Here is a 13,265-nt window from a genome sequence, read left to right on the forward strand (position 1 = left end):
TTACATGCATATGTTTCAGTTTCTTCCCTTTTTTGTTTTTACTTCATTTTTTTTTTTTTGTCAGGAATTTAACGTTACGTTTAATACCAGCCAATGCGTGGGTACATCTGCTAGTAATATATAATTCTAATTGATTTAAAGTTCACCACCTCAAAAAATACCCGATACTTCCATGAATTTATTACACTCCTACCATACTCAAACGAAATACCTCCAACCCACCAGACTAATAATAAAACCCAACACTGTCACTATAAATGTCAGAAAATTTTCTACCGATACCTTCTTTCCTTTGAAACTTCCTTCCTGCTCCCCTGATCATACCAACGTGCAGAAATTTAAATGTAATGTGAACAAACACCTTGCTGCTCAACATCCCACTTGGGTTTTCTCTCATATTGCAATAGTCTCTAAAAATGTCATTTCATTGATCTTACTCAGAGTTCATGCAAAAAACATTTAAGAAATGGAAAAAATTCAAAAACAAAACTCGTGCAAAAGCCATAAAAAAAAAGCAACAAAGGAGAAAAAGCAATAAGAACTGTTTGAGGAACGGTGAATTATTTATTTCTGGTAGTAAGAGTATTGTCATATAATTATAATAATAATATTTCAACTTTTGAGTGAATAACCAGGCAGGAGAGGCAGCTGTGGGCGCACCACCTACAAAGGTCAGACGAGAAAATATAAAAAGAAAAAAAAAGGATCTGCAACATTCAAGCTGTCGCCAACCTTTTTTTTCCTCCCATCCCTCCCCCCCACCCACACAAAAAAAAAAAACATGAAGAACAAAAAGCTGATTTCAGTATTCAACAACAACAACAACAAAAGTTAGTTATAACAGAGAAGAATTGAACTGGGATTTTATTTTATGTTGTAGAGTTTTATTTGATGTTCTGTGGACCTAAAAAAAAAATTTTATTTTTATTTTTTTTTAAAGTCCCCAAAATAATAATAAAAAAAAAATAAACAAACTTGCTGTCGAAAGTTGTCAAGAAATGCAACTCAAAAACCAAAAAGGATGCATTCGTGGAATGCTCGCTAGAGAAAGCAATTAGTTTAGCTAGGACAAAATCATCTGCAATCGAATAACTTGTTCGTTTATATGTGCTAACCTCATTCAAAAAAATGTGGACCACAAGTTACAATGTTTTGCCATTTTATTATTACAGTTTCTGAGAGCTTTTTTATTTCAACAACACATAGCATGTTTATGTTTTCTAGGACAGCACAGAAAGTGAAGAGAAGAGGAAAAGGGATAGTGACCAAGTGAATCCAGACCTTTTTAAAAAAAAAAAAAAAAAAAAAAACTAGCGTTAGTTTTTCTTTTTTTTTTTTTTTTTTTGTTGCCTTTTGCCCAAAGGAGAATCGAATTTACAAGGTGGTGGTTAAGTTAGGAACAAATGAGATGTCTTATACTCCAAAAAACATGTTAAATATATTTTATAGCTTTGTCTTTTCAGTTAGTAAGAAGGCATCAAATGACAGTGTCCAATTCTACATGGGTGTTTCATGTGCCCAGAGAAGACTTAAGCAGATCATCACTCTGTGGTGGGGTGGGGGAGGAAGGAGAGATAGGAAACCCGAAAGCAGGCAGGGTTGGTTGAGGGTCACGCCTCTTCAGCCTGCTCTTCACCCTCTCATCTTAACTGCATTGTTCAACCTTTGTCTATGCCTCTGCTGAAATAAAAAAGAAAAGAAAACATTAATCGAAAGTCAAAAATGTTTAAAACTATGGAAATTCTATGCAAGAATTGCATCAAATCCATAATATTCAAAGAATGTTCCAACTCAATTTGTAATTATGTTATAAATTACAAGCAGATAATGCCCAAAACTTGCCACATCGTAAACTATGCTTAAATATATTTTAATTAATGTGGATTTCATAAAAGTTTTTAAAAAAATGATTTGGGTGCCATCAGCTAGAATATAAACCAAAACATTTTGCACTCCAGCTGCGTTCCCTACCAATGTAGCTATCACAAAATAGTTACAATTTAATATTAAATGGCTTGAAGAAATTAATTAAATTTGGTTATGCACCCTTCGTGTATGATTGCTATGTCCTGATAATTGCAGTGTTATATGATCAGTAGTTTAAGAGTTTATCGGTTAAATATTTTTACAGACACACAACTGCTTTATTTATATAAATTAGTGATGGAACAATTGCAATATGCCAGCAGAATTACTGATTAAAAGCAGTGAATATTAAGCTTTAAAGTTTTTTTGTTTTTTTTGGAATATCGTAAAAGCCCTTGTAATATATGCATATATTTTTGCAAATGAAAGAAATACACTTATTTTGGGTTGATCTAGAGATTTTAGTTTTACTGGCAATTTAAAATCAAAATATATTTATTTTTATCATTAATACCAACAATGAAAAATCAAGTAAAAAAAATGAAAAATGAAAAGAATCGTTTTTGACATCAGAAATGAACCCAAAGTTTGGGCACCAGAAATATTCTAACACTTTACTGATTCAATTAATCGTCCCAACACTAATAATTGCTTTTTAGCCTAAAAAAAAAAAAAAAAAAAAAAAAATCAAACGGAACATTTGTTCAAAAAGTTTATCAATGTGAATAATTAACAAATGCGTAAAATTCAAAAAAAAAAAAAAAAAAAAATTGAAAAAATTTTTTTTCTGTAAAAATTATTGGAATCACCAGTAATAAACGGTAGAAATAAATGCAAACATTTAAACATTTTGGAAGGAAATTTGATTGGATCTTTCTACAAGTTAATGATCCTAAACCTATTGTAAAAATGTCTTGACTATTACAGATGCCTCAAAGTCATCCCGACAGAATTAGTTTGGCAGAGAAGATATAACTGCATATCTGATTTGAATAGATGAACATTGTCGCTTCACTGATTGAACTCGAAAAAAAAAAAAAAAAGATTATGGGAACCATGTTAGCCTTTCAGTGATCATACTAAAAAAAGCAGAGGAAAGAAAGTAGTTTTTGAAGTTATGCTTTTTATATCAATGACCATGTGGTTAAATTATCTAATAGTTAATCACCTCATAGTCATGTGACCTAGAACTTCATGAATTAAGAAAAGAGACCTCTTCCCCAATGAATACTTTTCTACAGTTTTAATTTATCTGCTGTAAAATTTTAAATTAAAGGAAAAAAATAAATTATTTACCTTCTGCCGGTTGTTCTTCTTCATCAATTTTGTCATGTTTGTGTCCTGAAGATTTCAAAGTGGTACGGAAATCATCCTTCCTTGATCTCTCCAACTTGGCAAGCCTAAGTATAACATAAGTACACATGATTAACAAAGGCAAATAAATTTTAATCTCAATTCATAAACATTTGCAATCGTCTATTGAGATTATATTTAAACTATAAACATAAACTTTTTTTATATATACTGATTAAACTTTCAAGTTTGTTTTCTTGTCATCTGTAGATATTTTAGATGATGGGGAACATGATAGAAATGAATGAACTTAGTAAAATGAAGAAAGGGGGAGAGAGAGCAAAAGCAAGAAAGAGAGAGAGTGTGGGAGAGAGAGCAAGAGAGAGTGTGGGAGAGAGAGCAAGAGAGAGAGAGAGAGAGAGTGAGAGCAAGAGTGAGAGAGTGAGAGCAAGAGTGAGAGCAAGAGAGAGAAAGAGAGAAAGAGAGTGAGAGCAAGAGAGAGAGAGAGAGAGTGAGAGCAAGAGAGAGAGAGAGAGAGTGAGAGCAAGAGAGAGAGAGAGAGAGTGAGAGCAAGAGAGAGAGAGTGAGAGCAAGAGAGAGAGAGAGAGTGAGAGCAAGAGAGAGAGAGAGAGTGAGAGCAAGAGAGAGAGAGAGAGCAAGAGAGAGCAAGAGAGAGCAAGAGAGAGAGAGAGAGCAAGAGAGAGAGAGAGAGCAAGAGAGAGAGAGAGAGTGAGAGCAAGAGAGAGAGAGAGAGTGAGAGCGCGAGAGAGAGAGAGTGAGAGCAAGAGAGAGAGAGTGAGAGCAAGAGAGAGAGAGAGAGTGAGAGCGCGAGAGAGAGAGAGAGTGAGAGCGCGAGAGAGAGAGAGAGAGTGAGAGCAAGAGAGAGAGAGAGAGTGAGAGCAAGAGAGAGAGAGAGAGTGAGAGCAAGAGAGAGAGAGAGAGTGAGAGCAAGAGAGAGAGAGAGTGAGAGCAAGAGAGAGAGAGAGTGAGAGCAAGAGAGAGAGAGAGTGAGAGCAAGAGAGAGAGAGAGTGAGAGCAAGAGAGAGAGAGAGTGAGAGCAAGAGAGAGAGAGAGTGAGAGCAAGAGAGAGAGAGAGTGAGAGCAAGAGAGAGTGAGAGAGATAATGTAATCCTATCAAAATATGTAGGTGCTAAGTAAGAAATGCAAAATATACTTACTTGGCTTCTGTCTTGGATATTTTTCTAAGGACAGGTTTGACACTGGAAAAAAAGAAATATATTCATGAAAGAAATTTCCATCTATATATTAAAGCTAATTTAAAATAAATGTTTTTACGTTTAATTTGTGAAACAATCACTTAAGAGAAGGGGGAGAGATGTGATATTTCAAAATATTTAAAGCGTTAAAAATTTTAATACTTTAACTTTAAACAATTTTTTAAAAAAATGTTCACTTGCACTTGAAATAATAATAAAGAAAAAGAGAATAAAATGATGCAGCAAAACAAAAAACTCGTCGCATAATAATGTCTACCATCTTATTGAAGAACAAAGCTGAACATGCCTAGAGTAAATGCACAGCAAGGATGTAATTCATTATCAAAGTTAATGTATCTTCAATCTAATTACTTTTTGAACACACCCAAGACAAAAAAAAAAAAAAGGGGGAAAGTTACTATGCATGTAATTATGAGGCAAGGATTTCACAATCCCAACCACACCTCTCCTGAAGTCTAGGATGACTACAAACAATGCCGAGATAAGCGGAGAGCACATACAGCACCTGGAATTCCCAAATGGTCACCCATTTTAGTACTGACCAGGTTCAACGTTGCTTAACTTCTGTGATCAGATGGGAACCGGTGTGTCAACGTGAATATACCACATATAATTAAAAGCCAACTTATTGGAATTTATAAGAGCTGAGCAAAGCTACCCGGCATTGCCTGAGATCATAAAAAAACTAAATAGATACTAAATTGTGCTACCCCCTTCCCCCAGGAGAAATTCCTAAAAAAAATCCTATTAAAAGTTAAAAAAAATAAAAATGAAACATAAGTTAGCATCTTACAATTTAAAAAAAAAATGTTGACTCATTTCCTGGATTGTATCAATACATAACATCAAAAATCGCGCTCAGTTCTTGATAGCATTCCATGATGCAAATGCCCATTTCATCCTCAAAGAATGAATATGTTTTCGAAATTTTAGATATTTTTCCAGGGTTAAAAAACTTTGTAGAGGTTTGTTGTGTATTTTTGAAGTTTTGACTGAACATACAAACATACACACACACACACAGATAATATATTTACACAATAGAGATGAAATAGTTGTTTGCGGGTTCATTTAAGGACCATGTGGATAAGCACGTTTTGTTTTTATTTTAGGAAAAAATTTTTCCAGAGATCATGTGCCTTAATTTCCCCTTGTGCCAGTGGTGAAGAAATATCACAACATTTACGTTTTTGTGAGAGATGTGAAAAAAAACGATGTCAAAGGAAAAATATTAAAAAAAAAAAATGCTTACAATTTTCCCCTAGTGTCGTTCACTTTAAGGGTAAGATCGTTAATCTGGAATAGAAATTAACTCGAGTTAGTAAATAAAAATCAACAAATTATACATAGTGAATTTTTTTGTTTTATATAAATATATAATTTTTTTTTTAAGTGAAACAATATTTTATTCAATAAATACAACATAACACAAAATCTCAATATTCAAGTGAAATTCAAAAGTTGATGTAAATGTTTACTTTGTTGCCATACTCTTCTCCAGCCAAATTTAAAAACAATATATATTTGGAATATTAGGTAGCTTGATTGGATATCCTGCTGGTTTGACAGGCCAAGAGCAGACTCAAGGGATCCCCTTGACTAATAACAATGGAGGAGACGCTTGTTGAGTAAAATAAATAAAAACAAAAAGCCTCATACATTGAGAAATGGTTTTTGTTTTATTCAGATACACTTTTTTCTCAAACTTTTTAAAGCAAAATTACTTAACAAAGCTGAATTTAATTTAAAATGTTTTAAAAATATTTTTTAAATATTATTAGAAATGAAACCAAAATGGAAATAAAATAATTTCATGTTGTTCATTTGTGTTAAAAATCGAGTGAAATTTTAGTAAGTAACAAAGTTCTGATAAATCAAAGTAAAACATCCTTTCTTCATTCAACTTACATCTCATTTACACTTATCAAGGCTAAAGGCCATTTAAGGATAGGTGGTGATCCATTATAAAATATTTCACAGGAACAACAAAAGAAAACAAGATTTTTTTTAAACTAACCTCAAATTCTTGTCTTCTGAGTTTGAATTCCCAGTCATAAACTTCTTCTTCAAGTTCTGCCATTTTTCCGTGAAGTTTCTTAACAAGATCGAGCATTTGAGCTGGAAGAGGAATATGTTCAAGGTACAATTAACAGCATTGTACAACAACAACAACAAATGAAAAGTGGCTAGTTAGAAGCAAAAATCAACTAAAATGATATTTGGGCCGGTCGCTGAAAAATCCAACAAGATAAAGTTATCTGTTAGATATGAACTCAGGAATAAAACTGAAAAAAAAAAAAAAAAAAAAAAAAAAAAACTATTTTTATTGATTGTTTTTTTTTGTCTTTGTAAATAACTTCCATTTCATTTTTCAGAAATTTCATTTGCCTCATTGGCCAAACATCTTATTCTTTCGTCTTTTCCTGGGATGAAGCTGGGCAGGAGAGGTGCAACACTATCACTATACTGCGTGATTAAAAACAATAAATTGTCTTTTCCCCAACCGTTTTCTATGAACAGGGAGAAATTGAAAGAAAAAAAAAAAAAAAAAAAAAAAAAAAAAAAAAATCATTTTTAAGTTGTGTACATAAATTCAAATACCAAGCAGGAAATATTTTCATGTCTAAGGAATGAATTTTAGATCTATTCACATATGCAGAAAGCAATACTAATATTAGTTGGCACTTATCCTGTTTTTCAAAATTTAAAAAAAAAATAAAATTGCACAAAAGGGGGAAGAATCTGAAAATAAAGATTCATTTCAATTTCTCATTAGGCAACAATTCTAGAAACGTATACAAACTAGATTAATTTAATAAATTAATACTTAATAATAGTTGATTAATTAATTAAAAATGTCTTCATATGGAATTTTATAAGTATCAACTAATCTCATAAAATTAAGAGGGATAATTTTTCATGAAAAATATTTAGAAAATTTGGAAATATTTAAAATTTTAACATAACCTAATATTCTAAACATGAATTATAAAAGGTTCATTTCATGATATTATAAATAAAGATATACGTCTGTTAAACGTCAAGTTAAACAATTAAAGATACATTAAAATCAGAGGGAAAAATAATTATATTGATGCATAATATCATAAAATACTTATAATCTTCATAATGTTTTAATAGTGCAAAGATATTTTATAAGAATACATTAGTAATGAGATAAACATTATTATAATAGATTTGTTAAACATACACCTTTGTAATTAGAAAATTCAAACTATTTCTGATATATATATATATATATATATATTTTACGCGATTTCCTTGGATTTTACTTGTGCAAATGGAAATTTAACTTTCTTGGATTTACATTTTTGGATTTTACCGTCATTGGATACTTTACCTTTCAGACTATCCATTCACGTGAAAACACCTTTTTCTTCACCATATTCCCTCTGCTTCAATTTTATCAAGTAAGATCTTTGACTTACTTGCAGTTTCAAATACTTTTGTATGCAAAATCCGATCCCGCATTTTGCTAATTCCTACCTCAGATGAGAAGGAAAGTATTTCTTCGAAACTCTGCGGATTAAGGACTATCCACTTAAGTGTTTCCTTTTCAGATTAAATATGTTTTTAACTCTTTTTCAAAGTGTTTTTTTAACATGTTTTATTAACTATTTGCTCATATATATATATATATATATGTATATATATATATATATACACACATACACTAGCAGTCTAGCTTGGCTTGGGTCCTATGTACTGTTCATAACTATGTGCAAATATATATATATATATATATATATATATATATATAAATTTTGACATATCCAGGTAACCTACATCTAAAATTTCAAGTGTTTAAGCCCAAAATCAGTAGAGGAGTTTGATAGAGTCTGGAAAGGTCAACTCTTTCAACTTTGACATCTTGGTAGCCAAATTTTCGCCCCCAAAACTGATATGCTTGTCGCATGTCTGAATACTCTTTACATAAAATTTCAAATTAGACCCAAAATTGACTGAATAGTTTGCTAGAGACCGCAGAGGTCAACTCTTGAATTTTGAACCCTTGGCAACCAAATTTTCGGCCAGAAATCGATTAAAAAGCTTGCTCTATATCTGAATACACTTTATGTAAAATTTCAAATGTTTAGAACAAAAATTGGCTGAGTAATTTGGTAGAGACCGCAGAGGTCAAATTTCTGACCCCCTTAAAATTTGTTTTGGGCTCAAATAAAATTTAAAAGTTTGATTCATGTCCAAGTAACCTACATCTAAAATTTCAAATGTGTAGACCCAAAATTGGTGGAGGAGTTTGGTAGAGTTTTCAAAGGTCAAATCGTTGAACTTTGACAGCCAAATTTCAGGCCAGATAACGATTAAAATTTTTTCCCCAAATCTCAATACCGTTTATGTCAAATTTCAAGTCTGAAAATTGACAGAGTAGTTTGGTAGGGAAATGTACACATGCAGACAATTTCACTTTTATAGATATGATTTATCTTATAATTAAAGTTCCTAAACCGGTGTTGCCTGGGAGTAAAAAAAAAAATAAAAAAAGACTTATTTACAACAAAATGGAAATTGATTTTGATGATTTTAATTTTGTGAGCAAATTATTGTGATACAGGAACTAACAAAAAAAGTTTCTTCTAGTATTTAACTAGAATGGAATATGAGTAAACAATACTAATGTTTAATTTAATTATTTCTTTTTAACATTTAAAAATATAACATTTTTAGATAGTTTTTTTTTTTTTTTTCCAGAAGTTAAAGCTGGTATGATCACTTCCGCTTAATATATAAGGATATTTGTTGATCAAAGAAAGACAACTCCTCTCTGAAAGTTTTATTTTTCGGAATGAATATTTTTTAGAAACAAGCTCATCTGAAATAAAACTTATGCATCCAATTCTGGAAGACAGAAATAGACTAGTTCGAATAAAGTATCAATATGTCAGACAAATTGTTGTTTGTGTCTGACCTTGAAAGTCTAGTAAGGTAACGTTATATAATAGAAAAGCATAAAGATAAATCGAAGATAATTTACTGAAAAATTATTTAATATGAAAGAAATTCGTTTCCAAATTTGTTCTTATGTAAATGATATTAAATGAATAATTTTTATGTAAATAGGCAATAGCTTTAATACATTAATGTTCTTTATCAATCTTTTTGTTTCTAAACAATTATTTAGTCTTTCTTGAAAAAGTAGTTTTATTTAAAGCAAAATCATATCTCAATATGATTTTTTAGTGTTTACAAGACAAACAGAAGAAAATTAAACCTATTTTATCAATAAATTTATCACATTTTTTTGTTTAAAAAAAAACAAAAAAAAACAACATTTTTTCTTATATTATTCCAGCAATAAAATTGTAAAATAACCAAAAAGAGAAAAAAAGAGAAAAAAAGGAATGATTAATAAATCCAACAAAAACGGGGTAGAAGATCAATAACATTTCGTTTTTGTTCAAGAAATTTTAATGATTGTAGTACATAAAACTGGATTAGGATAATACTTGTAATTCAGATTCTCAAACGATAGTGAAGGAGACCTACAGAAAGTCAAAGGTTGATCAGCCTTTAAGCAACTTAAACTTTGACAAACTAATGATCCAAGGACTAAAAGTCTTCAACACCACCTCCAATGACAGAGAGTAATCGTACCACTAACGTACAGACTAACACCAAATGGTAGGCTAGTCGTTGAAATTACTAATTGAACTGGTGAATTATGCCTGCTTATATCAAGCCACAAACCACATTGATTGGTCAACAAAAGTAATCATTTTCACGACAAGACACTTTGTTGCCCTATTTACAATTGCAGGTTTTGGATTACACTATTCAATTTTATCCAGAGATATAATGCCACTTAGACTGATGTGAACGATTGTCATCATCAGAAGCAACGAACAATTCATTGCTCGTATCAGTTTTCATTACTAATTCTACACGAGTAGGAGTCTTTTTTTTTTTTTTTTACATTCACCCTCAGGCAAGGTATATTGCCACTTGGATGTAATGGGGCTACTATTTGTGCCCATACCTAAGAAAGATTAACCAGATGTTGGTTTACGTTACATTTAAACTTCTGCATATCAGTACAGTCAGGGAAGCAGAAAGGCAATTCCAAAGTCTAGCTGTTTGAGGGAAGAAACTATTAGACTAGAAAGCTTTCTGGTATTTAGGGACCTCAAAAGTAAAGGGGTGAGATTTTGTTGCTATACAGGTTTATATTGACTATCCTTAAGTTAATAGCAGACTTGATATATCCCCCTCACACATACTATCCAATTTTATTTAAACCTTGTAAGGTTTATATGCATTAGGAGATTCATGCAGTGAAATCCTTGAAAGCTTCAAGTAAACCTATTTTGTTAGCCTACTGATGTTTAATCTGGTTTTGTAGCACCGAACAGATTGGATACACCAATTCATCACCAGTTTTGTTTCGAGTAAAACTATCACCCATTTATACACATTGGAATTCTTAATGATGATGATCTAATAAGAGCAAATGTTAACATGATTGAGTTGTAAATTTAAAGACATGGTGCTTCAAATAAATAAAAATTTTAACAATTTTTTTTTTTCTAAATTATAATAATAATTGGCATCATTTTAAAAGTCAGAAAGATAATTCCCACAGACTTGATATGGTTTCATCGCATTTAATTAACTATATGGCCGCAGAAGGGGAAAAGAGAACAACACCGTGGATTAACGATTTGAGGGTGTCAAGTTATAATCCAGAATTTCCATTGTACAACTTTCATTTATGGATGTCAGCAACTTTGATACATTGTAAATCCCTCCTGTAAGTACTTGAAAAAAAAAAAAAAAAAAAAATATCTGAGAAACCAATATCAGCAACAGGATCAAGTCAGAAAAAATATAAAAATCATACCATGCTGAATAATCTGAATTTATTTTTTTCTGTGACTATAAACTAAGAAACAGTGAAAAGGACAGGATTGGATGAAAAAAAAAAAAAAAAAAATAGGATAAAAATTACAAACATGCAGTCAAGGTTTGTGATCCTTAAAGTTTTCAGAATATTAATACAAATCATATTCAGAAATAAATAAATCTATGAAAAAAATCCCTACAAGCATTTATTAAAATTATGTTTTAATTAAAATCTTATAACAACCTTGAACATTTCTCCATCTCTACTGAACATTAGACCAGTCTAATAACATTAAACCAGCTGTGACAAAGTCACATAAATTCTTGATGTTCTATTCCAGTCTTTTCCATTTTCACGTTTCCATATCTGATTTTGCAACCGTCATTTTTCTTTTGTTTCAATTTTTATAATACACAATGTCTCTTATTTGTAATTTTCTTTTCCGTTGATGAAGTTAAACTTTTTCATTTGTTGCTTCTATAATTCTCTATCACTATTGATGCAATTTGTTAATCCCGACTACCCCAGGTCTTCAGGCACCAACCGTTTCCAATTCTGTTGAGATCTACCTACTTTTCTTATGAACCACTTATCTCCATTAAAATTTTCCACAACTTTATGAAAATATTCATTACACATGATTGAAACAATTTCATCTTCTATTTTGCTTACCTTTCTCTGCATGAATAACTCGCAGTTCACCATTAATGGATTCGTTCTTGCAATAGTAGATCCATCAGTTTTTGGTTAATATGGATCCTTATTTTGTGTGGAAGAACATTTCATGTACTTTCAACCCAACACCTTCACCATCAGATTGAAAGCTGCCTATGAGGTTTTAATCCTGCAGATCTCCACCCATAACAGGACTCGTTTAAATCTCCACCCATAACAGGACTCGTTTAAATCTCTATTTTAGATCGCAATTATAATTGCTGGCTAAGTATTATTAGACTGGACTATGTGTTTAGGAGAAATAAAGAAATATAACTTATTTGGGCTATCTACGATTATGAATGGTTTTGTTGTTGAATTGAACTCACTTCATTTCTAGCCTGCACCCCATCCTGAACCCTAGTTGCCAATACATGGTCTTCTTGAGCAATGTTGCAAGAGATGGTTTGCCAATTGTGATTCGACTGTCAGAGATTGGCAGCCCGAAAGTTCTGCCAAGTACTCCTTGATAGGTCTTGACCATATCCTCAGTTGCCCAGATAAAGGCAGAGTTGACCATATCCACAGTTGCCCAGATAAAGGCAGAGTTGACCATATCCACAGTTGCCCAGATAAAGGCAGAGTTGACCATATCCACAGTTGCCCAGATAAAGGCAGAGAATGAATTAATTTCACTGTGATGGGCTGCACATGTAAACCAACAAGAGTGTTTGGGTTGAGGTTTTGACAGAACAAAAGTTGGGACATAGTCGACTTGCTAGCAATGCAGAACATGACAGAGGTAATCATTGTTAAAGACTTCCCAACTTTCATCAACCAACTTGATTGGTCAAGTCTTGGAGAGAAAAATCGACTGAATAATAGATATGTCTTGGTTGATATTGAAATCAATAGATTCCCTACAAAGGCTATTTGAGGTATGCAAACATGGATCTAGTGACTCCAGCACAATGATTGACTTAATTATAAAAATGTTTTCATAAATAAATGTTCATAGGAGTATTCAAAGAGTATAATTAGAAATGGATCAAATTACACATTTATTGTCAATTCAAAACAAATTTTTTTGATTCTTCAGATTTTTTTTTTTGGATTCAGCTTTTTCAACATCTTGGAAATAAATTTGTTTTAAATACATTTTCATGACATGCATTTTTTTTTTTTTTTTAAACAGACTAAACGCTATTCAAGTGAAATACAAATTTTTACTTAAATATTTGAAATTTCTTTCTGTATTTAAATTTTTTTTTCTAAGAATAATAAAACACTTTCATTTACATGATTTAAAGTAAAGCTCAAATATTGGTGACATG

At 31.4% G+C, this 13,265-nt stretch overlaps 1 protein-coding gene and 1 pseudogene across 50 annotated transcripts in view; both read right to left on the reverse strand.

Moving 5' to 3' along the window:
• Window positions 1-539: 539 nt before the first annotated feature.
• The window catches only part of LOC145292850 (uncharacterized), a 200,518-nt gene continuing 187,792 nt past the window's right edge, over window positions 540-13,265 (reverse strand). For all 50 annotated transcript variants that reach the window (XM_080138946.1, XM_080138952.1, XM_080138945.1 and 47 more), the window contains 5 exons: window positions 6,415-6,515; window positions 5,650-5,693; window positions 4,338-4,379; window positions 3,163-3,266; window positions 540-1,680 (listed from right to left, as the gene is read on the reverse strand). In XM_080138946.1, the coding sequence (XP_079995072.1) occupies window positions 1,670-1,680; window positions 3,163-3,266; window positions 4,338-4,379; window positions 5,650-5,693; window positions 6,415-6,515 (302 nt within the window). In that variant the 3' untranslated portion in view covers window positions 540-1,669. The remainder of the gene's footprint in view (window positions 1,681-3,162; window positions 3,267-4,337; window positions 4,380-5,649; window positions 5,694-6,414; window positions 6,516-13,265) is intronic.
• Window positions 4,891-5,008, reverse strand: LOC145293388 (5S ribosomal RNA; annotated as a pseudogene).

This window comes from Euprymna scolopes, chromosome 14 (genome assembly GCF_053919585.1).
Source record: "Euprymna scolopes isolate OS-2025 chromosome 14, ASM5391958v1, whole genome shotgun sequence".
Classification (NCBI taxonomy): domain Eukaryota; kingdom Metazoa; phylum Mollusca; class Cephalopoda; order Sepiida; family Sepiolidae; genus Euprymna; species Euprymna scolopes.